At 42.4% G+C, this 26,992-nt stretch overlaps 1 protein-coding gene across 2 annotated transcripts; it reads right to left on the bottom strand.

The window, feature by feature from the left end:
- Window positions 1-2,095: 2,095 nt before the first annotated feature.
- On the bottom strand, window positions 2,096-26,583 carry LOC149352674 (GMP reductase 2-like). 2 transcript variants are annotated; one of them, XM_089581890.1, is made up of 7 exons: window positions 26,102-26,583; window positions 25,913-26,032; window positions 19,817-19,900; window positions 17,130-17,303; window positions 13,430-13,618; window positions 10,365-10,567; window positions 2,096-6,989 (listed from the first exon to the last, which is right to left on the bottom strand). In XM_089581890.1, the coding sequence occupies exons 1-7, from the start codon at window positions 26,186-26,188 to the stop codon at window positions 6,800-6,802; spliced, it is 1,047 nt and encodes a 348-aa protein (XP_089438016.1). In that variant the 5' UTR covers window positions 26,189-26,583; the 3' UTR covers window positions 2,096-6,799. The 2 variants fall into 2 exon arrangements, with proteins under 2 accessions (XP_089438016.1, XP_089438015.1); XM_089581889.1 differs by having other exon boundaries at window positions 25,913-26,583.
- Between the last annotated feature and the right edge of the window lie 409 nt (window positions 26,584-26,992).

The raw sequence follows: 26,992 nt of genomic DNA, 5'->3' as shown, positions 1-26,992 counted from the left end.
TGTGACTCTTACTGTTCATGTTTTCACACTGTGCCATATCCTGCAGTGATGTCTGATGTGGACACTGCAGGCTTTCTGGGGTACAAAAATCTGTTCTCTTACAAAATATTGCTTTATATAAAGGGTGTCCTATGGGCCATATGTATTAAGGCATGCAATGCAGCACTTTTAACAGCAGAATTTGTAAATACAGTAATGTGAAAAATTATGTAATGCTGAAGCAGTTTTAGGAAGTATATTGACCATGAATTTTAATATGAAAATGGGGGATTAAGAAAATTGCAGTTTAAAATGCATGAAAAATATCAGTTTCACATGCATGGGCTCCAACCACCTGTTCTGTGTGCAGTACAAAAAATGGAAGCATCTGTGCACATGCGCCACATTAGTTTTAATAACATAAGTAATTTTGTGGGCTTTACTTTTTCCAAAATATCGTCCGTTTGTTGGGCATTTTTTCTCGAGCAATTTCATGATGCCCATTTCAGTGTGGGAACAGAAGGGGAGAGGGAAGTAGGCCCAGGGACCCTTCAAGAGGCAGAGAGCAGCATGTAGAAGACTGCAAATGTGACTGACTCATTGGTATTCCAGATGAGATTTTGGAAAAATTTCACTTGGGCAGGGCATCCAATGCGGAGTGCAAGCGCCAACTGTGCCAAGGTAAGAAGGGTGGTGGCCGCTACTTTAAAAATTTGCTGACACACCCCAAAAATTAACGTGCTAAACTCTTCCTTCGTGGTGATGATGAGGACATTTGGTGACAAAGCAGTGTGCACTAAGCTCCATCTCTGGTAAGAAAATAAGTGCAGCTCCGACTGCTGCATATTGCATTTTCTAAATCTTCATGAGGATTAATGCCGCCAGTCTTAATGCCTACTCAAAACTTCATTCACCTTACTGTCCAACTCCTTTTTCACACCCCCACTACAGATATCCTGGCGCCATCCTCAAGAACAAGTAACCATTGGTCTGTTAGGCTGGGTGATTGGCTATTAAGGGAATAAAAATGCAACAAACTGCAGCAGTGTAGGAATGGGGGTGGAGATTTGCATGATTACAGCTATCTAGAGTGCACCTCCAACCCAATGTCCAGCTGTAGTGTTGTCGAATGTACCGATCATCTAGCTCTGCACACTCCTTGTGAAACCTAAGGTAAAATCCTATGGTGCAGAAATGATGGCTAGTGGGAAATGGAAGTTGTCCATTACTACCAACTTTAGTAAAGTTGTGGATTTGTGTGCAGTACTGTTTGGGAAATTTTTTTTGTGACACTATCAATAAGAGGAATGTATTAAAACATCAGAATATTTGCATAAATTAGCATCCACCAAAAACTAGAAAGGAACGTGCAATACGGTGCATTTTCGTCACTGGTATTGCAGGTGCATAAAAGTTTTTTGAAGGACATTATGGGTTCCAAAAGAGGACTGCCTTTACTGGAGGGGGATTATCTTGATTACTCTGCAGCATTTGGTTGGATGTTTATCCAGGATTTCAAATTTTGGAAGGGGATAAAAATCTGCCCCCCTCCCCCTCCGAAAAAAACGGCACTGTAGAGACATTTAGAAAGAAAGTGGAGCTGAGTGGTGTTGAAGTATTGTCCAGGTAGTATTTTTTTCTTCTTTCACTCATTACTAAATGGTTGTAGCACGTACACTGGTTAGAAGAGAAACTTTTCACCGGAAATTACTCCTTGTTTCATACATGAGACAGGGCCATGGCAGGTAGTACATGCACATACAAATTCTTTTGCGTGTAAAGCAGTGTGATGTTAAAGTGATGCTGGCATTAAGAAAGCAATAAAGCATGCTCTTTTTTCGTCAACCTGCAAACTTTTGCAGGCTGCCTGCGAAATTTGGTCACAACATCAAGCAAATTGTCAGATATGTCGCTCAAGCTATGGTGCATGAGGATTTCGGCTACTTGTTTCCTGCTAACAAAGTCAAGTATGAAGCCTTCAATCCAACACTGTCAAGCTGAAAATCCCAATTGCTTGCAGAGTGAAGCATGCACTGTGGGAATGTGAGCAAAGAAAAAATGTTCCAATAGTTCAATTTTAAATTCAATCTTTCAATCCCAAAAAAACATGCCAGTGTGGGTTGAAAAGAAAAAAAAGAATAGTTTTAATAATTGTAAACAGTACAACATGTGCCAGGTATACATCAATACAGTAACACAGATCATTTGCTGCAATGAAGCATACTTGGTAACAACAAATCAAAGTATAAAGTGACTAGTCACAAGGAGTCCATTAAAAACGGACTTCGATGTGACTGTTGCTCCTTAAACACTAGCAAAAAACCTTTCAATACCTTCCTCCACTAAAACATGCCAACCTCAAAAGGAAGTACAAAAGGCGCTGGGTGTACACTAAAATAGTAAATCAGATCACTTGCTGAATTGAATCAGATCAGGCAACAACAAATTAATAATCAAAATGACTAGTCACATGGAAGCCCATTAAAGCAGACTTCAGAGTGACATTATCTTTAAGCAAGGTTAAAAGAAACCTCCCTTCCACCTTTCCCACACAAAAGCTTGCCAGGAGGAGGACTAAATTCTGACTAGTGCTTCAACTGTTGCCAATGGTGCAGTATGGAAGCATCATTGCAAAAAAAAAAAACTATGGCAACATTTTAAAATGAATTCCCCGCATAGAAAAACTGATAGCACAATTCCACATGCTTGCCAATATTTTGTTATAAAATTTTCTTTTGGCATGAACCACAAGCTGCCTTCTAGAAGACCCAATGCAAACACTTCCAGAATTTTGACAGCGTTACCGACAAAACTAAGAGATTGCCTGCCTGCTAGGATAACTTCACAGGACTAGAAAACCATAAAAGAACAATGGCTGTCAAGTTGTTCACCTTCACTTAACAAAAGCCCAGTGAACTGCTTGCAAACTTTCATGTGTTATGCTATGTTATAACAGCAGCAAAAACTTGCACTGTCAGACCTTTCACCAATGCATGAGATTTGCCTTAAGATTTAAACACAGATAAAAGCTCAAAGTATTTTCTAAGTATGTAGTATATGTAAAGCTTTCTAGCAGTAGCACCTAAAAATCACAGCTGTCCAAACAACATAACTGAAGTGGGAACACACAATGAAAATTCACACACACAATGAAATGAAAATTCAGAGTAAAGGAGCACTGATTTGATGCAGTACTAAGTGGTGCAAAATGGCACATTTGTCTAGCTGAGCTTTCCATATACTGGTTGAAGCAACAGCTGGCAGAAGAGATTCAGAACCTCCACAGCATTTGCCTGATGTCACAAATCAAAGACTGCGGAAAGGCATTAACAAGGCTACTAATTTCTCACTTTTCAATACACTTTTCCAATCTCATTGCTGCCATACTGCTTGCTGGACAGCTTTTTCTACCTGGCGCTACCCTCATTCGTCACTAACCCGCTTAGCAACCCTGCTGCAGCCGCTGGGGATTGATAGTACCAGGTGCGAAAAAGCAGATCAGCCAAAAGTATGTCGGCAATCAGGTTGGAAAGGTCTAAAAAAAAGTCAACTGCAATACCTGCAAAACATCAGTTTAGAACAAATGCAATATACAATCACTGGGCGTGTGTTACATTACGAATTGTGCACAGAAATGCATGACTGCCTCATGAATGATCTGCATTAGAGTTTGAAGCACAAAGTCACATTAGCAATGACAAATAATGTTTCTTTTTGCCTTCTTTTCCTGTATACCCTGCCAACATCGACCACCCTTCACAAAATAAACGTGACAAAGCACAACTGCACCAGTAGGGCATGACCAGAGATCCTGAAACTACACAGGCTGAGTGAGGGTGCATCTACCTAATTGATTTATATGATCTCTAAGCTTGGATGTGCACTCTCACATGAAAACAACATGGCACTAAAATCACTGCCATGCCATGCTCTGCAAAATTATGAAACCATGTGCACCATATCACAAACATAGGCCTCGGTAAACAGCCTAGGAAGAGGTCAGATTTCTCTCGGAAGTAGTACTCGCCAATTCTTGTAGCAGACGATAGGGTGTAGTACACAAGCAACATCAATAACATGCACCTTCATTTAACACAGGCAAAGAAAAAGCTTGAAACAAAGCTCTGGGTCATTAATGGTCACTCAAAACAGCTAACCTCTTGTTCATGCATCCAATTCTGCCTACAGTGCGAGTTGCACAAAACATACCTGAGCACGTTTCAATGAACAACTCTTTCCTGAAATCGTGGCACACCACTTTCAAGTCTGCTGGCTCCAAAAAGACCTATAAAATGACTAGCTAAATGCTGCATCAGTTAAAGCTTTTCAGACAGTTTAGGAATGAGCACATTCAGCTGTGCTAGGTGCTGTGACTTGAATAATGAGCTATGCAACCTTGTATACTATTTCCATATGATAATTTTCAATCTCTGCTTTCTGAAGACAGGACGAGCGCTGTCATCTGCTTCTAAACTAGTTAAAGAGTGCTTTGAAAATTTTTTTTTTCTGAATAGGGACCTCTCACCAAAAAAATCATAGTATGCAACCCTGTCTTCTCTAATGCATAGAAAACTAATTACTACCAATTTATCATCATGAATTTCAGTTTCAACTATGAAAGTATAGAATTCACCATGAATGCACTGCACTTCCATGCCAAAACATGTGGTGAACATATATGTTCACTAACCTCCGATATGCCAGTGCTTTAGATGAACTGCTAGAAGCATGTATCTCTCATGCACACAGCTTCAATGATCATGTCACAACATGCTGAGCTTTTGAGATGGTCAACCACAACCTTGGTAATCAAATTAGAACACACTGTTCAATATTAATACTGATAGTGAAATCATGTAGATTTCTCAATTTTGAAATCTTATGCAATAGGTCTTAGCAAGCGTGTTTTCCTCACAACACTGTTTCCTGAAAAGCAGCAGCCAACACACACAACTATGTTTTATGCACAAAGTGAGGCACGATCACATTAGCAAACATTTGCAAATGCTTTATGCTAAAATTTGCAGAGAACGGGACAATGTCATTAAATTTATGTGTGTGGCACTGCATGAGTGCCATTAAAAGTTAAAGTAAGCACTTAACGGCATTAAATTTGCCCATGTGGCACGGGTATAACAAGCATGCTCCTCTGGCTCTACACAAAAAGCAATTCCCTCCTTGCCTCTCTTTTCCAATGGGTGAAGCATTTCTCAGCCTCCACAAGAAAGAAGAAAAAGTGCAGCACAAGGTGGGTCAGCAGACCTTCGCTGGACTGTTTGCAATGTTTTCTTGCAACAAAGGCTGTGTCGTTTTTGACTAAACAGGCACATCTGTTGCCATTCGGAGACAACCTGTAAACTTAGATGGATTTCATTTTGTGTTCATGGATCACCCAACCACATTAGTTATGAGTATGCAGCTCAGTTTAAATGTAGGCTAGCCACAGATAGAATAAACCAATTCAGAGCACACTTATTAAAGCATGAAGTGCTTAGAATCATCGTGGTATCTTTACCTACTACAGTGCAGTCCACTGATAACAATATCCACAAAGCCAGGAAATCCTGTTCTTCCAACTACACACTGCCACATCTCAATAGTGCGATCTCGGCGAGATGCTGCATCGGCAAATTGTTATTTATGACAGCCCAGTCCCATGGATATCATCGTAAACCTATAGTGCCCGTTTGCACAGGGGATCTGGATCAGAGGGTTGTGAGAGCCCAAACACTATGCAGTTCATTACTTGTGCTGGCACACCTTCAGAAGTGCAGCAGCTTGCTCCTATCTTGGATACCCATTCTGAATGGCTAGGCTCACTAGTATGCTAGTTGGTGTAATCACACAGTTGCTGCACTGAAATTACCTCACTCGGCTTGCAGCCCAACTTGACAACACACTCCTGTCAGGTTCATGTAAACAGGACTTACAACTAGCATTAACACATTTAACTTAATGCCTAAAAATGACACCTGGAAGTTAAGCCAGATAATCGCAGCACACACTGCACCCAGTTGCTGCCTACACTCGATGTGCACTAATCACTCGAACATCATGAACTGATCAGCAACTTCAACAAAAGCAATGCACTTAGAACATTCAATGGAGTGGATGCTGAACCACTGCCATCGCCACACTTATCACAACAGTACTCTACCAAGTGATGCAAGTTTATAACCCTCATCCAAAGTGAATAAACTGAAACTGAAGTTGTGCAAAACACTGTTCACTTGACAAAATTTCACTCACAATACTTCCTGTTAACTGCATCTAGAAAGGCAGGTCTTGACTAATACATTTTTAATACTCAAACAATACTTACATTGTTACCTTTGGGTTAATTTTGCTAGCAAAAGTTAATGTCACTAAAACAGTGATCATTACTGATATACTGCTAGAAGCATAATCACTATAAGCTGACTGCACTGTTCATTGTCCTTTTTTCTCTGCTCTGAATTGAGTTTTTCAAGTTAGTTTTCAATTCAAAAAGTAAGAATTTTTAGTGCAACCACAGTAATGTAAGCAAAAGTGCTTCCACTTTAGTGTTCCTTTTTTTCTTCCAAGGCAACTCCAAACACGCACCTATACTTCAGCCCAGTAGAAGTTTGCAAAGCTTTTGAAAGCCTTTCCAACCTGCCACACAGTCTACTACAGCAAAGTGCAATGCCATAAAAAGTTAACAAATGCTTTCTTTCTGTTCTTCTCCAAAATTTCTGCATTAGATTCTGCCCTTGTCCTCAAATCCCATAAAATTAGGCACAGGGCCACAACCTGTAATAATGGCAACATTTGCCATCTGAACAACATTATGCATACATGCTCAAGCCTCTTTGCAGAAGACTTCATTCAGCTGCTGAGTCACACGGATGAAGGTTGTCCGACGAGTAAGCTCCTTAAGCCGACCAGCCCCTGTGTAAGTGCAGGCTGAGCGCAGACCACCCAGGATGTCCAAAACCGTTGCCTGCACTTTACCACGATAGGGCACCTGAACGGTTTTTCCCTCCGATGCCCTGCAGCAACATTAGCAACCAACTGTTCACCACAAAATGCAGCCAAAGAGCCAACAGAAAAAAAAAAAAAAAAAAATTAACCTCTTCTATTCATACTCGCACACCTCGGAAAACTCCAAACGTCAATGCACCATCCATACAAATGACAAAAACATGCAGTCGAATCCATTTATAGGGTGCGTTCCAATACTCCCAAGTAGACGTCTACTTAGACGTCTTGCCGGACAGCGGCCATTTTGAGACTCGTTCCAATTTTCACGAAGCCGTCCAAGAAGACTGCTTCGCCGAAGTCCACATCGATGCAGGCTAACTTCCTGTCTAAAGATGGCGGAGCAGTTGGTGGAGTGCAGTGAGCCGTGCTCTTGGCGGGCACTGGAGCCCGGAGACGCACCATCTTTCAAGTGTCAGTCTTTCCGTTAAGTTGATTTTTATAGGAACTGGTGGCAAATAAAGCCGTCTTTGTGGACCTACGATTATATTTGTGAATCGAGCGAAAGGAAATCGTGCGGGTGAGATCGTCTGCTAAGCAGGTGAGATCGTCTGCTGAAGCGGTACCGATGAACGCACCATTATTGCAGAAAAAATAAAATAAAATAAGTACTAGCAAACTACTAACAGCGCGTTTTTAACTTGTTTTATTAAGAATTTTAAAGAACATAGGAGTGCAACTATTCCCAAATGTTAGTTCAGTTTATCTGCCGCAAGGTGGCGCGTGAAGTAGACACGTTCCAATATGTAGACATGTAGACGGCTTCCTAGATGTCACACTAGACGTCTTGTCGGACGTCTAGAGAATTGGAACGCACCCATAATGGCAACAGATATAACGAATGATCGCTTATTATGAACGAATGGTGTGCTATGTTAAATTGGCCCCTGAATCTGGAAAAAAAGTGCAGCCCTTACACGCATTTTTATGGTACATAGGTTCATATAGACTAAATACACCAAATTCCACAATAAGCTCTCACTCTGAGGAAAAGAATGTAAGCTCATTGCGTTATCCAGTACACATACTCGATGCCCAACGCTGATGCGAGTAGTCGCACAATATGATAGCAGGTGATTTCAGATAACATCACGCAAAAGGTGGCTGGTCGACATCTTCGATTTACCAAATAACTTTATGTCATTGCCTGATGACTAGAAATTAGAGATCTGCAAATATTTTTATCCAGAAAAAATATTTGGAAGCAGAAAAAATTCGTGATCAGAAAGAGATGGACCCCCATGCTCACATGCACTGCTGTTCTTTCCAACTTTTGTCGCAAACATCATATTCACTCGCATTACTTTGCGCACTTTTTTTTTCTCTAAAATTAAGGCTTCAAAATGTAAGTGAACAAATTACGCGAAGATTTCGCGAACATGACCAAAAAAATCTACAAAGGTCATAACATGTAATGCTTACAGTATATTGTCGCGTGTAAGTCGACCCCGTAACTCATGACCCTCGCCGGACAAAAAAAAAGCTGACTCCATCTATAAGTCAATGGATACCCACCCTTCCGTGCCCGCCCCAGACCTATGTTATGTAATTCTCCACATAATGGCATGATAGCACGTGCACAGCTCAAAGTAATAAACATGAAATTATACAATCGTAAAGCCAGGAGTCACAGGTAAATGGAGATAAATGGAGATACAAGGCAATAAAATGGTGCCCTAGCATGCAGCCTGGCTGGGTTGTGGCAAAGCAAACAGAACCGCCAACGATTCGGTAGTTTCAGAATATAAAAATAATGATAAAAATTTTTTAAAGAAATAATTTCTTACCTGTAAAAGGCATACCAGTTAACTGTGTATCATTCAGCAGACAAGCTTACTTGAACACAGTGTAAACTAGTTATGGTTAGAGTTTATTCCTTAGCAATGACAATTAGCAATGAAGCTTCTTGTGCACCAACTTTGCAAAATTTTAGAGAAGTAAAGGTTTCAAACCATCAAGAATAACAGTGTGCACTCTCCGGCACTCAGAAATATCTTAAAAAATTTTACAGGCATGTCCTTGCAAGATATTTCATAACCAATGTTGGCAAAAACAACTATGAGCATAATAAAAGGACTCTTTAGAGGTGCTGTATCTACTACACTAGCAATATTATGCAACATGCTTTTAATACTTATGAATATTCACAGAGTAATATATCTTGACAAAATGAAACAAATATTTTTTTTTTTAAATTTTAGTTTAACCACCATCCAAAGTACTAGTGACTCCTGAAGTTTGAGCAATAACACTTCTACATCTGCGAAAGTTCTATTGGTGAATTTTATATTAGTTTTTGTGGAATGCAGTGTAATGTGTTTACAGTTATAGCTTATTTGTTGTTCTAGGAGAAAACTTCCAAAGTTAACAAGAAACTTTCCATGCACCTACTTTGACAAATTTAAAAGAAAGAATAAGGCCTAAAAATAGTCAAAAATAACTACAGCAGTCATAGACTTGTTGCATAAATTTTGAGACTTCACCTCGTAATATATTCTTACTTATTTGCAACCAAATTTGGTAAAAACAGCAGTGTGTGTAAGCGTGGCGGCAGTCCACCTCCTCACGATCCAAAAAATTTTTTGTGCTTCAAAATATTTCTACTGGACAAAAATATTTGTAGTTCCCTCTTCCCACTCATCAGGCAGTGGCATATAAAAAAATACCAGGTAAATCCAATATGTAGACCAGCCAGCCATCATCTTATCAGAAATCATCCTAGTATACCCATTTCAGCTGTTGGGAATTCCTTGAGACATTTAAATGACAACTTTACTGCACCTCTGTACCTTGTCCAATTTATTAACCAATGCACAAGCTGCTCTTCATGGTTATGCTAAGAGCTTAGAACACAAGCCAAGAAATTGTACCATTTCACGGACTCTTGAGTCAAATTCTATACATCGGTGCCAGTCATTCAAATATTAAAAGCAATAACAATGAATGCAACAGCTTGTTGCATTCATGAGTCCTTTTGTTTCTTTGTAGAAAAACTAGTCTAAGCTATCTCAGAGAGAGGTATGCATCTAAAAGGCATAGTTATTGCTAGAGGAGACAGAATTTGGCTTTGAATTCCATATCATAACACACCAGGTGATATCTCCTCATACAAACTACTACTGCATTTTGTACGCAGCACAGCAAAATCAAGCTAAAATCGGCAACATGTCCATGTAAACTTCCCTGCCATGCCCTATAGTGTTTAGGGCTAGGGGCCAATTACTGTGGTATCAATGTCATTACCTGTTTTGCCTACTTTTGGCAATGTGTCACTCTATTTAAGTCTTGAAAAAGTTACATTTTAGAATATATACAGTGACTAGGAAGCCCCACACAAGATATTCTATAGCAGAAAAAATACGAAAAATATTCTATATATACTGTACCTGTACTCTGCAACGCCTCCATGGTACTTTTCCATTGCAGTTGCAGAGCTCATGCCATAGAACATTTTGTACATCTTGCCATCCTTCTCTATCACCTCTCCACCAGACTCATCATGACCTGCCAACATGCCTCCCAGCATGACAAAGTCTGCACCTGCTCCAAATGCCTTGCTCACGTCACCAGGACAGGTACAGCCCCCATCCTAAAAGAGAGATTTTTCCAAAGATCAGCCAGAGGAGCTTTTTTTCTTGCACTGACGCTACGAATTGCTACACTGGAGACATAGCATCTGGTCTAGGTGATGACAGAATGTATGCAGTTAGTCAGGTTGTACTCTGTGCAGTGTGAAGGAACATGGCCAGTCTCGCATGACAGTGACAAGGTCAACTGTCTGCAAGTGCATATAAAGGTGTGGTGCCCAAGACAGAAAAAAAAAAAAAAAAGGTGACAACAAAGGCTTCCGAGGAAGTGCTATCTGAGAGGTGACCGATATGAGCTTGCATAATAAAACAGCTCTAGCTGGTCTCTCGAGACCTGTTTCATCTGTGGACAGGTAACAGCAAAGTCTATCTGCAAGACCTGAAACACATATTGCACATCCCCGCTCCATTCAATGCTCCACATGTTGGAATTTCACTAGGTAATGATCACATTTAAAGCATCGGCTGTATGCGCTGAGAAAACTCAGTTAAACTCCACGTGCAGTGGAAGAAATGCTGTTTTCTTTTTTTTCAATAACCACAACCCAGTCATATGACTGGCCTTTCAAGGATCCTTAATGATTTGGTTCTCCTCGTACCTCGGACAATTTTCACGAACTGGATGGCACTCAGACGGCACACACCAAGCAGCAATATAAAAGTGTCCAAGACATTGCCACATCCTGGGCCTTCATGCGGCTGCTCTATCTTTTCTACCCTAAAAGGTATGTATATGCTGCAGGGTTAGGGTCTGGGTAGAGAATACCAAAGAGCTTTACCTCCAGCTCTACATGCATTCCCCCAGGCAGCAATGTTCTAAGTTAAACCTGGATGTAACGAACCTCCATGTAATGAATGCCTCAATAACATGAAGTTCCTTGATTCCCCAACACCATTCCCACTAAAGCATGTATATTTGTAAACTCCATGTAACGAAAATGTAGCAGTGGTTCACCTTGATATAACAAACTTGCTGCACCGACTATATATCGGATCAGTGCCAGCTAACTTTAGCCAAAGATTAATAATATACCGAGGCACAATAGGAGGAGGGAACTTCACCAAAGGTGTTGACCATTATATTAGTTACTCAGCGTCTTTTTCTGTTTTGTTCAGTTGAATAATTACGTAAGTCGAAAAAAATCAACTTTTTAGCTATTGTGTTCCAGTATAATTTCCGGTGCCAAATTGTAGTACGTGCCAAAAAATGTCTAGTTCATCAGTTTTTATTTTGTTGTGGGCTACAGATGAGTTTTTCTCATGCTGAAAAATAAAGCGTGCAAAATATTAAAAAAAATCCCACGTGGTTATGCGCTTGCGCATCATGACAGCAGCGCTCTCAAACGCGGAATTCATAGATGTAGCCGCGTCCGATGGTGCTGCAAATGTGACGGGGCGAAAACAATGAAGTGGGTGCTGGCGGCAAAATTAAAAGCAACACGTGTGACCGAGCTGCGGCCGAACAGCGGGCGTGCCAGTTCCCGGTAGCTATACAGAGGCCGAAACAAAGCAGTACTCTTAGTCGGCAGAGAAAAAGCGCCAATTTCAGAAGCACAGCACTACATCGAAACGCGAAGATGCTACATACGAGGTGATAGACACAATATGCTGTCTGCCGGCTAGGAACGCAGCTGTGTTTCGGTCTGCACTAACTACCAGGAACTAGCGCACCCATGTTTTATCTGCACTGAACACAGCCATGTCACAGGCATTAGTTTAATTTTGCCTTTAACGGAGTACACTGTGGGGCCAGTTGGTCATACATAATCTGAACGAACAAACGTAGCGTTTAAAACAGGACACAGAAAGATGAGGACAGGACGGGGCTACAGGACGGGGTAGCCCCGTCCTGTCCTCATCTTTCTGTGTCCTGTTTTAAACGCTACGTTTGTTCGTTCAGATTTAATTTTGCCGCCAGCACCCTCTTCAGCATTTCTGTCGAACTAGATTCAAGGTGCCATCGAACGCAGCTACATTCACGAATTCCGCATTTGAGAATGCTGCTGTTGCGGCGTGCAAGCACATGGTCATGTGGGATTCTTTCATATTTCGCGCACTTTCTTTTCAACATAGACAAAACTCATCTATTGCACACATCAAAATAAAAACTGATGAAATAGACCTTTTCTGGCACACTCTAATAGCTAAAAAGTTATTTTTTAATATATTTAATTATTCAATTTCTTGCCTCAGTATATTTTTAACTAACAAGGGAAGCGCCTATGTTGCAGCAACACTAGTGCCAACAGACAGTGTTACTGCTGTGGGCACAGGGAAAGACAGGTTGATCCCCTTCAGCCTGGGGGAACTCAATGCACGCAGATGCTTTGGCATGGGTTCTGCTCTCAGCTGACGGGGCGAAGCCTTGTGGGAACTATCCTGCGAGCTCGCCCTATCCGGCCTCAGAGTACCTTCCCTGCCCTAGCGTGGGCGAGTTTGACGACATTGATTCCTTGACGTATTTTGTTGCTATCCAGCGTTACTGTTGTTGCAGCAATAAGTGCCATTTTGTGTCAACAAGTGTCATTGTTCCTTTGTTCCCATAATGCACAACCCGCCATGGTTGGCATGTGCTCGCGACCATGGGGTGGGGTCGGTGGTTAGAACTGTCAGCATATTTACGGAAAAGCATATTTACCCCCATTTCAGTCCCACGCCCTTGCTATGCTTGCTCTCTCTTGTATACTCCATTACCTAAGGGACCACTGGTTAATCTTCCCATCGCATGACATGCTGTGCCCATGCCCATTTCTTCTTGATTTCAGCTCAATGGTGTGCAGCAACTAAAAGTCTATATGATGCTGCCTGCCTTCTAGAAGCATGACACAAAAGCACCCCACAACCAAGAAACAACAGGTACACACCGAGATAATGTGGCCATCAAGGCCATGAGCTGCGTCCGCACATTCAATGACAGCACTGAGCTGTGGATAGCCCACACCAGTCTTCTTGCGAGTGGTGCAGACAGAGCCAGGTCCAATGCCAACTTTGATTATGTCTGCTCCAGAAAGGAGAAGTTCCTCCACCATTTCTCCTGTCACAACATTTCCAGCCTGAAAAAGAAAGCTCGCACCGTGTCAGCAAGTCTCTCTGACTGCACAGTTTGAACACAAAGCTCTGCAATAAAAAGAGTCTACAGCAAATGATCGCAGTAGGAGCATGCAAATCAAGTCACTCAACTTTTTAATGATTAGTTGGCTACTGTCCACAACCATCCGCCTCGCTCATAAGTGCCTTCACCTAGATCGCATGGCCACAGATATAACATAGTACAAAGTGACCACTCTCCAGCCTGCATACCCTTCATCACTCAGGCGCAGCTGGAAAACATTTGCTCCTTTTTCTTTTTTTTTTCATGTATGGTATCTATTACTATACATTCCAACATATATTTATGGAAATAAGAGCTGCTGTATGTACAGGCAGACTATTTATAAAGTGGCCAAGTAGTGGCACATACGTCTAATAGCATAATGGCATACTGTACACATTGGTGGAGCACATGAGGCCAGAAGAGAGTCTTCACAACTAGCTCAACTAGCAAGGAGGCAGGAATAGACAGCACATCACCAATGGAAATCAATAGGTAGAAACTCCCCTTTCTCATACATGTTCTTCACCTGGAGCACCATTTGACTAAAGTGTGTTTGCAGAAAAAAAATGAAATTTGACATTTCGGTCCAACGTACACATTTCCACAGGCTGTGCAGACTAATGACAAAAATCATATCAAAGGGGTCGCATTCATTATGAGCTGCTGCTAGACATTGCACACTGTAGGAATTCAAACCGAAGTCCTTCTACAGTTTCCTGTATAGGATGGCCCAAATTAAACCCGCATCTATGCAGTTATAAAACAGCATTCAATACATCATAGAGACAACAGTTAACAGAAGAGACAAAGTATCTTTTTTTTTTTAACAGAAAAGAGAAAGTATTTTTTTTTTTTTGAGCCACATTTCAATAGGCAGAGCCTCGAAATGCAGTTCAAGAAAAAATATTTCGGCTGAGGGAGAAATTGGCAAAATATTCCCTTTGGCCAGCAAAAGAATGCAGGAGATTTCTTGAAAAGAGTTGCTCATACGACTACTGCTGTAATAACATATCCTGCAGCCACCACAAAAGCTTGCACTACCTGGTACCACAGCTGACCGAGGTGAGCCACAACCCACCATGAAAATGCTATTTTATCACGGTTAGAGATTACACAGTTAAATGCATCTACAGGTGCCCACAAAAGTTTTCGGAGTGCCAAAATTATGAAAATTTTGAATATTCTCGCTGCTTAGAGGCTGAGCCAGACATTGATGGGTGCATGATGCAGGCTGTGCAGAGAAATGCAAAGCATGCCTTTCAGTTAGTGGCTGCATGCTTAGACTGACCAGCAATGGGGTTATTTTGTCATTTTATGCGAAGCATATTACTAGAGCTACACTACAGCCCGTCGAGCGTGGCGGTGGAGCTACCATTGACCTTTAGCGTGACCACGTGACACCACGTGACAACATGACGTCACAGCAGAGGAGAGATGGGCTACCGGCTCGCGCGGTCGGCCGCGGCGGTGGAGGCTCCACATCAGAGGCGCTGCAGCTGACCACGTGACGTTACAGCAGCGGTATAAAGCTGAGCTTGCCTCGCTCTCCAGGCACTTACGAGGCGGCCAGGTGTTGGGATGCCGCCTAGAAGCAGGGCTGATTTGAACGAGAAGCGAAAGCTTCAGCGTGCCACAGAGACCGATGAAGAGCGGGATGAACGTCTGGCTAAGCGACGTGCTCAATATGCGGCTCGGCGACAACGTTCTACAACAACTGAAGAACAAAGCGAGGAACTTGTCAGCAATGCTTCCACTAGTGCTGCCACCGAGTCCGTCAGTAGTTCTACAAGTTCGGAACGCTGGAATGCTACGAAACGGAATAGGCGTGCCCGGGAAACTTCTGAAGAGCGACGGCAGCGACTTGAGAAAGAACGACCGATATTACCAAGCCTAGCCATCAATATGCTTCGCATCTGACTAGGCTTAACCTTAGCTAAGCCTCAGCCATTTTTTTATGTTCAAAAAACTTTTGTGGGCACCTGCACATTATGTGTGGTTCACCAGCCTGGTACCAATGCCTGCAAAGTATCAAAACATATTCAAAAAGCACCATGAAGCTGCTTAGCCTGCTTAATTTGCAAATCAATGCTGCATATAGACTGCTCACTGCTATTTATTCCCCCTACCCTGACTTAAAAGGTACTAAAAAGAAAAATGAACAGAAACAAGAATCAACACTAGACTAATACACTAGATCTGCTAAATGGTGCATGCAGCAGAAAGGCAGGTGACTGATAACAAACCTCTTTAATAATGTCTCTGACATTATTTAGGAGGTCCTGAAGCACTTTTGGAACATGGTAAAATCCAGTTCATGACATCAAGTATCCGTGAATATCTGAGCTGATTACCTATCACTGCTTCAAGTGTAGTGGAGAAACTACAACCTTGCTCTTAAAAACTGCTATGAAATAATTTCCACTGCGATCATGTCATGGCAGACAGTCTAGATGGATCTCAACCCTACAAATAGCAGGATGGAAGCAAAGGGGCAAAGAAAGTGAACCAAGCAAGCCTGGTGATGTGTGCACTAAGCAGACACCACTCAAATGATGGGTGCCTTGGCACATTGTTTAATGCGGTAAGAATGACGATAAGAGAGGGAAAGCCCCGGAATCACCAAGGGGAAAATTTTGAGCGCTCCAACAATACAGAATGCATCAAAAAAATTCTCCCTGCAGGTGATTCTAAAAGGGGTGGCCCTTCAAACAACATACATTACGCAACTTTGATGACCAGTTTCATGGCCCGACAATGCAAGGTAATACATGCGGCCTTCAGCATCATCTGAAAGCAAAGAGCTTGGAGGGTATTCAAATGAAACTGTCACAAGAAAGATGAACAAGACGACTTGTGCAAGTTTTAATATCCATTCTCATTTGCGAATCTCAAGACTACGCATGTTGTATATATACTTTTATCTGCACTGAAATAAGATCCCTGATAAATACACAGAGCAAGATCACAGGAATGCCAACTCCAATACATTGGAATGCATTTGACACACATCCATAATGCCATGTCGACATCATGTGCTTGGTGTTTCTGTGCTTCTGCTCCCAGGACTTCACTCATCGAAGCACCTTTTTGCATGCTTTCTCCATTTTACCATCCTCCTTACATGATTAGGGCGGTGCACCACATGTTAATATTACTGTGAAACGAAATGCAGTGGTGAGCTGTAGTCGGGAAGCGGGAGCATTCTATCAGGACCTCTGATTAAGTTGCATCGCAACCTCTCGGATGTGCTACTAAGTTCCTTCCCATTGAAGCCCTGGACATACGCTCTTATCAGTGGAGCCTGCTCTTTTTTATATTGAGCTCGATGGATAAATCTACCAACAGCATCTGCAAAACTGGTGCTAAGTAACTTAACCTCACCCAAATAATAATAACAGGTAGTGAAAGGCAACAGAAGAAATGTTTCAGCCTTTCATAGGTGTATTAAGGAAACAATAAAAAATACTTACCATGATTGTGTGAGTTGGAAAGTCAGCTCTGACAGATCGTACAAATTGTACAAATGCTTCTGAATAACCATTAGCAACATCCAGGCAGATGTAGCGCAGTGTTGGGATTTCTCTCAAAATGGCCTTCACTTTTTCATAGTCTGCTTCGCCAGAGCCAGAACTGACAGCCACATTCTGAATTCGGAAATTATAAGGCAGTCATTACAATTTGTGGAACAATACAGAATCAGGAAAATTTACTCCAAACAACATGAGCTAGTAACAGGCTTATACTAAACACGTTAAGGCTAGGAAGAAACACGGAAGGAAACTGATTGATCACCTCGGACAACTGATTCAAGCTATGTTCAGTCAGCACTGATGACAACAGCTTACTCTTACTAACATGGGTTCTGGAAATACTTTGGACACATTCAAATTTTTTTATGATGAGTTTTTAATGAAGCAAGATACGATGTTGGGATTATCGATTCATAAATCCAGCAACTATAAAACTGTGCGAAGAAGACAGGACAAGAAAAGACATAAAGACAAGTCTTTGTGTCTCTTCTCATCCTGTCTTCTTTGCGCAGTTATTTAATTGCAGAGTTTTCAATGGTGCAAAGGTAGCTGTGGCCAAAGAGCTTCATGGCATACAGTATTTTCACCTACACAAGGTGACTGACTCGGTTGACGAAACCTTGAGCCATGTTGTGGGGCGCCTCGTTTCCCGGATTCCCCGAGTGAGCCGGCACCGATATCACCTCACTTTCTTTGTAAGGTTGCCTGGTCAGTATCTGTTGCGCCGCAGTTGATATTCTGCTCCCCGCAAAGCTACGGATGGCCAATTTGGGATCTGAGAAGATTGCATCCATGTCAGTGACAGCTATGGCTAGTGCCACAGCTGCGTCTTCCGCTGTTTCTGAAGATTTTGTCACTACCGACCCCGAGGCTCGCAGCCACCCATGCACGTCCACCACCACCAGTACGAGCGCTCCGCTTATGTGTATTCTGCCGCATCTACATAGACAGCTCCTTTGTCTGTTCCATATTTTTTGTTTAGAACTATTGCCCTAGCTTTCTTCCTTCCTTCGTGGCGTGAAGAGTGGTATGATCCGCAGTCCCTCCTAATGAGCTTGGGCATCTGTGTTTTTGTGTCCGTGGGTGGAGGTTCCACGCCTATCCCTAGGCGCTAAAGTATGCCTCTGCCTGCCTTGGTGTATTTAGGCTGTTCTGTTTGCATCGTGACGCGAGCCTCTTGAGCTCCTCCAGTGTGTTATGTATTCCCCATTCCAGGAGTCTTTCTGCTGACATGAAGTTTGGCAGCCAAAAGGCTGCCTTGTATTCTTGCCAAATTATCGCCTCAGCTTTCCCTTCCCTCGCAGCATCTAGCTTGAGGTATGGCAGTGCATACACCATCCTGCTCAGGACAAATGCCCACACTATCGTGCAGAGGTCTCTTCCCTCTGTGAAGCTCCAAGTTCCTCTGCTTACGGTGTAAGCCTCTGCAGTTCCACTGTCACACATCAATTTGCTGGAGGGGGCCATGATGTTGTGCAGCGATTATCTGTACTGGCTGCAGACCGGGCAACTGAGGAAGGCGTGCCTCCAGCTCGATTAGTTTTTACGTCACTCATTGCAATGACATGGTTACCTGAATTTGGAACACCGTGAATTCGTTGGTTAAGGTGTCCACCCTATTTTTGCTTGTGTCCACTCTAGCCGTGAGGGTGCCTACTTTATCCTCCAGGATGTCTGCCCTTTCTGTGTGTGCATCTAAGTCAGCCCCAAGTATGCTCAAGGCTCTCATGTGCTGCGGCATATCAGTCTTGAGGGACATGTAGTGCACCAAGTGATATCCAATTGTGGCCCATACCAGTTAATGCCCTTTATATGAAGCCCAACATACCAGGTGTTTCAGTGAAATCCGCCACTAATTTTCAAATAAAGACTTTATGAGGTATAAAGACAACTTCTGTGCCACGGTAATTATAATACACGTGAAATATTGTAACTAGTTTGGTTCATGGGGTTTAACATGCCAAAGCGACTCGGGCTATGAGAGACACCGTAGTGAAGGGCGCCGGAAATTTCGACCGTGCACTGACGTGCACTGATATCGCACAGAAAATTCTAGAGGTCCGTGTAAGCTAATGAACTAATTTCTACTATCAACTTTTTAACTATTACACTTTGGCTCCCAATTGCAATCACAGATTTGTAGTCTAGAATTTTGAAAGCATGGTTACACTCGGTCATGTGGCTCAACAAATTCGGGACATCTCGCTCACCGTTCAAAAATTGCACGTCTCTGGTGTGCGCGCAGATATTCCAACCAGCACTCATCACCCTGGGGCGCGCATGCCACATGACCTTCTCTGTCCTACCCAAGCTATGGTGCTCTCTAGTGCTTACTGCTACAAGAAGTCTTGAACAAGTCCATTTTTAAAATCATTTTATATATGTGGGTAAGGGTCGCACTTTTTCTTCGTAATTTTTTTTTGCATTTTGGCCCTCACCCGAAAGCTGAATTTTACAGTTCAATTTTTAAGTTATAGACTGGGAAAAACATGAATGCGGCCCTCATCTGTATATACTATATAGTAGCTGCCAGCTTCCCTGAAACACCCGGTACATGTCGGTAAATAAGTGTTACGAACAATATAGTAAAGCAATGTAAATGGTCTCCAAGCAAAACTTCACCTTACCTCAGTTATGTTTGGATTGGATGCACAAAATTCCTTCCATTGCTCTACTGAGTAGTGTTTATGGATGGTAGTAAACATACAGTGCTGCAAAAAAATACCAAAACACAATTAACATTTTACTTCCTTGAACAGAAAGACTCGGAAATTAAGCGTATAACACTAGAGTGACATGCTGGTACTTAAAAACAACTGTTGTTAGGCATATGGCCTTGAATAAGTTGATCAAAAATAGAACTGCCCGCTTCTTTGCAGCAAAACAATGCCTGCAGCATGGCCATACATGAATTGTATTTTTTAATCTAATTAATTTAAATATTTTCACGTGTCAAAGTTGCATGGCTTGCTGTCAAACACATTACAGTGCAGATAACCAATTTGTTTTGACCGGCTGGAGTTTTTTAATTTACACCAAAATCTCTGTAGACAAGCATTTTTCACTTTTCCTTGTGGCCACCTGCTGGATTAAAAACAAACACTGTAGGCAGTAAGTCACTAGCATGTTTACTTAATGCAATATAATACTTGCAGTGTCATGTTGGTCACATTTCTCTACTCGCATAAACTTAGTTCCACAACAGCAGTGGTCACTATGAAACCTGAGTGATGTATTGAACTAAAGTTCACAGCATTGCTATTTTAATACAATATTAAAGTAGCGCTATGTTAAATCACACTGTTATAGAAGCATCAAAAATAGCAGTAGCATTTGAACGCATCAAAAAAACTTCAGGAAATATAAGCCGCAAAAACTAAATATTTGCAAGCCCAGAATATGGTGTGTCCCAAGAGACATGAGCCATTTGGGACCACCATCCACCATATTGTTGATGGCCACCTTATGCAAACAAGTACACCTTCTATTTTAAAGAAGTTTAATTATTTTGCAATAATTAAGACAGTTTAAAACCCATGAGGATGTGTTTCAATTAGAAGTTCGTAACATACATAAAAAGAAGACCTTCCTGAATGTTTCTTGAATGCAAAGCCACAGAGGAGCAGAAGGTTGTGACCACTCATGTGCAGTGATCGAGAAGATGGCTGCGTAACTTAGGCAAGCAGGACAATACTGCCAGGCAGATATCATAAAACAGGTACTCCTGCAGCAAGCATTTCTAAATTGATCACAGCATGGCAAACACTTTTGCAATAAACCTACCGTTATACTAAGTTCTCCATTTCTGAGTCTTTAAAACTTACTGAAAAACTTTCCACATACCTCTAATAGTTCAAATGCTGGTCGATTACTTATAAAAATTATAAAATTAACATCAATTAAAACATACTTCTTTATTTGAGCAACTTCCAACAATGCTAACTGAACATTACTACTCCCTCACCAAGTAGCAGGCATTGTAAATACCAGGCTCATGTTGCAAGAAAAATCCTGTATTTATGCCTATTTTACATGTTTCAAAAGAAGCTACGAGTCACTGAAGCCAAGGGCCAAGGAAAGGCACACGGTTTTATTTTTTGTGTAGGTCCTGATTATAAAAGGAGATTAACTGCTCAATTATTTCAACAGAGATCATTTCACACGACAGAGAATAAAAGACAACTCATGCATGTGGTTTTTTTCTCGCCTGGTTTGTTTTTTCCTCCCATGCAAAAGTGCAACTGCAAGCGCACATCACACAACAGTAGCTTTGCATTCTGACCACGTACAGCCTGGATGTGTTCATGCAACTTTTGGGCACTCATAAAACTGCGATTTTATACAAATATTTTTTTTAAGCACCCAAGTAGTGCTATTGCCAAGTTGCACTTGAACTGCTTGAATCAGCACTGCACATTCATGGCTCCACGAAACGGTTTAATGGAACCAGTGCAGCAAGATAACCAGCAAAAAAAAATATCCCGGTAAATTAACCAATGCCGTTTACCTATAACGGCCGTTTTGAACAAACATGACAAAATAATTGCCTTCTGAAACTGGATAAGGCAACGAATTGTGCTAGCTGGTTTCCTTTCATTTTGCACTGTCGCGGTGCGTTGACATGGGCGGTAAAAAAGGAAGACAGGACATGGTCATATTGAAAAGTTCCTACTATGTATTTAGAAAAAAGGATGGTACATATATAAAAAATCCGGCACACTTTTTGTTTATTTATTAATTCCATAGCCACTTGCCAAGTGAAGCCCAGCTAGGTGGCTTTGATAAATTCTATTTCTTTTTCTAGTAGTGTTAGTGAGAAAGTGCCAATACATTTGTTGCAAACCAGACAAAGCATTAATGGGAGACTAAAAGAACACAGACACATGTACTAGAATGAGGATCCAACAAAAAAATCTTGCACTGCACTAAAAGAAACGCACAAGCCACTCTTGACTTTGCTAGCACTGTTACTCTGGCTCCCTCAAGAAGCCAAGTCAATAGAGGGGTTCAGGAAGCTTTTTTCTATCCGATCATACGACAAATTCATCAGCCCTCCTTTACTAACAACATCAAAAAAATAAATAGAATTTAACAAAGCCACGGAGCTGGGCTCTATAGACCGTTTACAGCGCGCAGTTCTTCCGTTTGAGACCAGATGGTGCCACAGGTGCGCTCAGAACACGGCGTCATTACTTGCCTCATAAGTCGCCGGCGTGTATGCCTCGACGCAGCAGTGGAAATTGGAAATGTGGAAAGAGGAAATCCATGCTCTGTTGTGGATTGCAAGAATTGCGACAAACAGTTAAAGGGGCGGGATGCGATCGTTTGCGAGCTTCACGGAACCGAACTGCAAAGGACGTACTGCCCCTGTTCGCGCCCGTTGGGCATCCGCCCTTTCCGAACGGGCGAACACAACACACACGTTCGCCAGCGCAAGACAGCGAATATAGAAAGAAAGGTCTCGATCTTGGAAAATCTGCGAGGGTAAGTGCGCAATATAGCCGCATGAACAAGCTGTCCCGCCACCGAAGCGTCACACACACAAAAAAAAGACGACTTACGCTCACATACCGCTACTGCATATTGTGCAGTGCATAGCCGTGCGAGTGGACAACGCTTACCGTCAGTTCGTGTATTACACACCGTCTTGGTGCTACTGTTGAACTTCGCTCCGAGTAGCGCAGTTTTCGTGGACCCCAATCGGAATAAAGCATTTGTGTTACGGCTGCTGTGCTCTGTGGTTGTCACTTCCTCGCGATCCATGCGAGACAGTCACTAGAAGTGACTCCGGCTGATTACTTACAACCAACGAGACCTCGAGCATTTTCATGTCCGCATATCGAGCATGGAGCGTACCACAATTTTATACTATGCGAGGCTGACATAATAGTGAACTTCTTGTAGTGAATGCTCTGCCATGCGTGCGTTATAACAATTATATCGCGGAATCCTTGTAAACGATTGCATGCAAGCTTGTGAAGGCTGCTTAATGCATGGTACTGCTTACATGATTGGGTAACATTTGTTTCTGTTTATTTATTTTTGTCGTCTTCCTTTGTTTAGCAAACCAACAGAAAAAATTTAGGCTTCCTAAGCACCTTGAACAGGTCGTAAACAGCGTTTTACAGCAGTCTGCATGCATGTACACAATAGACAATGACCTGCGCAGCCGCAGGGTCATTAAACCTCGCTAAATAAAAACAAAAACCTCGCTAACAATAAAAAAATATTAAGCAAAGCCTTCAGCGGCATTCAGGCGATCCACCCGTTGCCTCGAAGAGGCGGAGAGCTCAGCGGCTCTTCGCGACATGAAGCCCGATCACGTCTTCACGCCTAAAGTGATCAAATTGGGGTTTTCACATGTCCTCCGTATCTTTGGACCAACCACAGTGTCGTCTTCCCACTCCTTTACAACTGTATCAGCCGAAACACTGCCTGTCGGAACCGAAACATCAGACGCAGCAGCCGTCGCGACGAGGCGAGCACCGAGCGGTCAGGAGGCAAGTAATGGCGGCATGATCACGTGATCTAAGATGGCAGCTCCCATGATACGCCGCTGTAAAGCGTCTATATAGCACATGGCAAGTGACAAGAAAGCTAATAAAAAAATGCATGCCTGACATCTATACATGTACATTTATAGACAGAAGTTTATGGGATGCAGGTTTGCAAAAAAAGATTTATTTCTGCACAGCCAGGCAAACTAGTTCAACAAAAGGCTTGGAAGCATGACACAACATGCGTGTTCCATCCAATGACACTGATGCAAGCTGAATGGATAGAGAGACAGCTCAAAAATAAATATTTTTCCACAGATCTGCATCCCATAAACATTTCCCCATGACTGTGCCACTGCTTCTTCTTGAAAATACAATTGAGAGTTTGCCCTTTGTCCGTGTCCGGTTTCCCTTTTTCATGACATCTTTGTCTGCTCTGTGCAACAGTGCAAAAATTAAAGGAACAGGATGGCCAGGCACAGCAAAGCAGATTTGTGCAGTATAGTGCACCTTTATTTTGCACATGAATAAGAACCACAACACCTCAAAAGTAATGTGTCATACTTGCTCCTAAAACCTGGTCAAGATAACAAGGCATTCCTTCATTGCATTTGTTAATGGTACATAAAAGAGATCACCAGAACCAGTGTTTGTTGGAATAAAGCATGTCACAAGATGCCTTGAGTGCTTTTCCTGCAAGGGAGATATGTGCCCATTCAAACTATTCCCTGTAATTAAAGCATCATTTTTATTAAAGTTCCTAGTAGACAGTTCTCATCTGCAGACACAGATGAGCCTACTTTACTCATCTACATTGCATTTAGTGTGCAGAAATGATACAGCAACCATTTGCCAGTAGATTAACTTTTGTTCTATGCTGCCCCTAAAATAAAAATGATGTCATTATACTACGTTTCATACATAGCAGGCAACGCTGCGGAAACAGTGTGTCTGCGAAACCATATCACTCCGCCATGTACAGTCTTTGTCAAAAGTAACCAGGCTGCACGTTTTTCTTCTCAGTAGTATATTAAAGCTATTATGCCAGCCCTCAAGCCCTAAATCTCTGTATGGTAGGGAGAACCGTTTCCTTACCTTCAAATAACTTTTCGATCTTTAGGGAAGCCGTGCGGGCTCTGTTATCCGAATGAAAAGCAAACCATGGAGCCTGGTTACTTTTGACAAAGACTGTACCATTTGTCCTTCTCGAAGCCTCCGAGTTTTTGGAAGAAAACAAAGAGCGGTATACAACGAAGTGGCAGCATTGAAAAATATGGTCGAAGCTGTGAGGCGCTCAGTACTCAGACCCTTTGGCTGGAACGTTCACTAAGTTTGAACTAATTTTTAGGCGCAGATGGAGTAAGGGCGATTTGCCCTACCATATGCGTATCAGACCGCCAAAGTAATTCTTACTTCTCAAAGCCTCGATGAGTTTGGGGACAAAAATGTGGCAAGAGGTAAAATTAAGTTTAGGAGATTGGCATTCACGGCACTTAAGATCTGTCGCAACGAAATATGCGTGTGTCCACTTTGATTGTAGGGCGAACTACTTTTTGGGCACACACACAGCCTGCTCTAACAGGTGCGCTAGCTTTGGCAGTGTTGCCTGATATGTATAAAACGGAGTAAAGTTGCATGGGGAATTTAAGCCTCGCATGGGCGCTCTGTCTCTTCACAACTTGCTAAGGCAAAAGTCGAGCTGGCTTACTAAACAAGCAAAGCACTATCTTCAAAACTAATGTATGTTTTGCAGCCTGGGATGACTAATGCACTCTGGTACTCATTCCTATAAAGCCCAGAAATGGCCAATAAGTGATCTATTCAGATTAGATTCAAGCATCAGGTAGATTTAAGTTAAATTCAAGTATCAGTGTGGAAATGTTAAGGCATGCAAAACAAATGACACCTTTTTTTGTAAACTCATCAGTAATGCGGCCACAGTGCGGTTACCCCTAACTTTAATTTCACCCATACAGTAACCACTGCAAACATGGCCTACATTGCAACGCACAGATTTATTCCTAGACAATCAGTGTCAACATGTGAAGGTAAGCTCGTTAATATATCACCACAAGCCATGAAAATGAAACACTGTGCACACAGACGCAAGTTCTGCACCTCTGGTAAACGCGTTCCAGCAGTAATGCTAGCCGCAGCACTGGTGCCGGCTTTGTCTGTCATGCTGAGGCACATGATCAAGCAAGCATGAAATGAAAATATGCAAACCTTGGCCAGCACTCGAGCCATTTCAAAAGTCCCAACGGTATCCATGTTAGCAGCGATAATAGGTATGCCGGTATAAGTCGCTTTTGAATTTCTGAACTTGAATGTGCGGGTGAGGTCCACCTGTAAGAGTAAACGGAAGAGAAAATTTCGCTTACATACACGCACTGCACCGATCGACATAAGGCTCACCTCAATCCGGCTTTTTAGTGTGCTCCGCTTAGGTCGCAGTAACACGTCTTTGAAATCAAGCTTCACATCGTTGTCAATGTGCGGCATTTTGTACGAAACGCGGTGCCTTACGCACGTTCAGCCAGTAGCGTTAACAAAAGAGTCAGTGCGCTCCCTCACGCTACGATGCTACTGCGGATAGCGGCGGACTGACCAAGGACGCAGAGTCAACCTAGGCGCGTTCGCAAGAGGAGAGAGCGGAGGATGCAGCAGGCGCACGTGCCCAAGTATTGAAATCTGGTAATCTGACTGGGCCAAAATTCAGATGTTACCAGACTGTCACGCTAGTCGCGGCGTTCCGACGAACTGCTCAGCACTGCTCAATGCATGTACTTGGAGAAATAAAAGTTGCACGACGCCACCGATAGCTGACGGCTAATAGGCGGCGCGAGCATCTGTTAACCTCTAAAGCCGGTTAGAGTCAAAGGTCCCAACGGTATTCATGTTAGACTTATCTTACAGTCACTTATTCCCATAGAATTAATGGGCGCAATTGTTTTTCAGTCCCGGACTGTCATATCTTATTCAGTGACTATAAGACTGCTTCAACTGGAGCGTCATCAAGCGTCGAGCAGCGCAATGTCCCTAGTAGTAGGGTGCTCTGCATGGAGGAAGGTGCTCTGCCTCCAACTCTAGACGCTTCGACTTCGTTCCTTGGAGGAAGGAAATTTTTCCTTCCTCCATGCTTCGTTCTTACATTTCCACTAGCTTCATGCTCTATCGATAAGGGCGCCTTCAGAAAATGATTTCGTAAAAACGTCCACTTATATCTACGCATTTACACAGCCGCCGCGGTGGCTCAGTGGTTATGGTGCTCGGCTGCTGACCCGAAAGCCGCGGGTTCGGTCCCGG

The sequence above is a fragment of the Amblyomma mixtum genome, chromosome 3 (assembly GCF_055824585.1).
Source record: "Amblyomma mixtum isolate Tamu chromosome 3, ASM5582458v1, whole genome shotgun sequence".
Classification (NCBI taxonomy): Eukaryota; Metazoa; Arthropoda; class Arachnida; order Ixodida; family Ixodidae; genus Amblyomma; species Amblyomma mixtum.
This window is presented reverse-complemented; position numbering and strand designations above follow the sequence as displayed.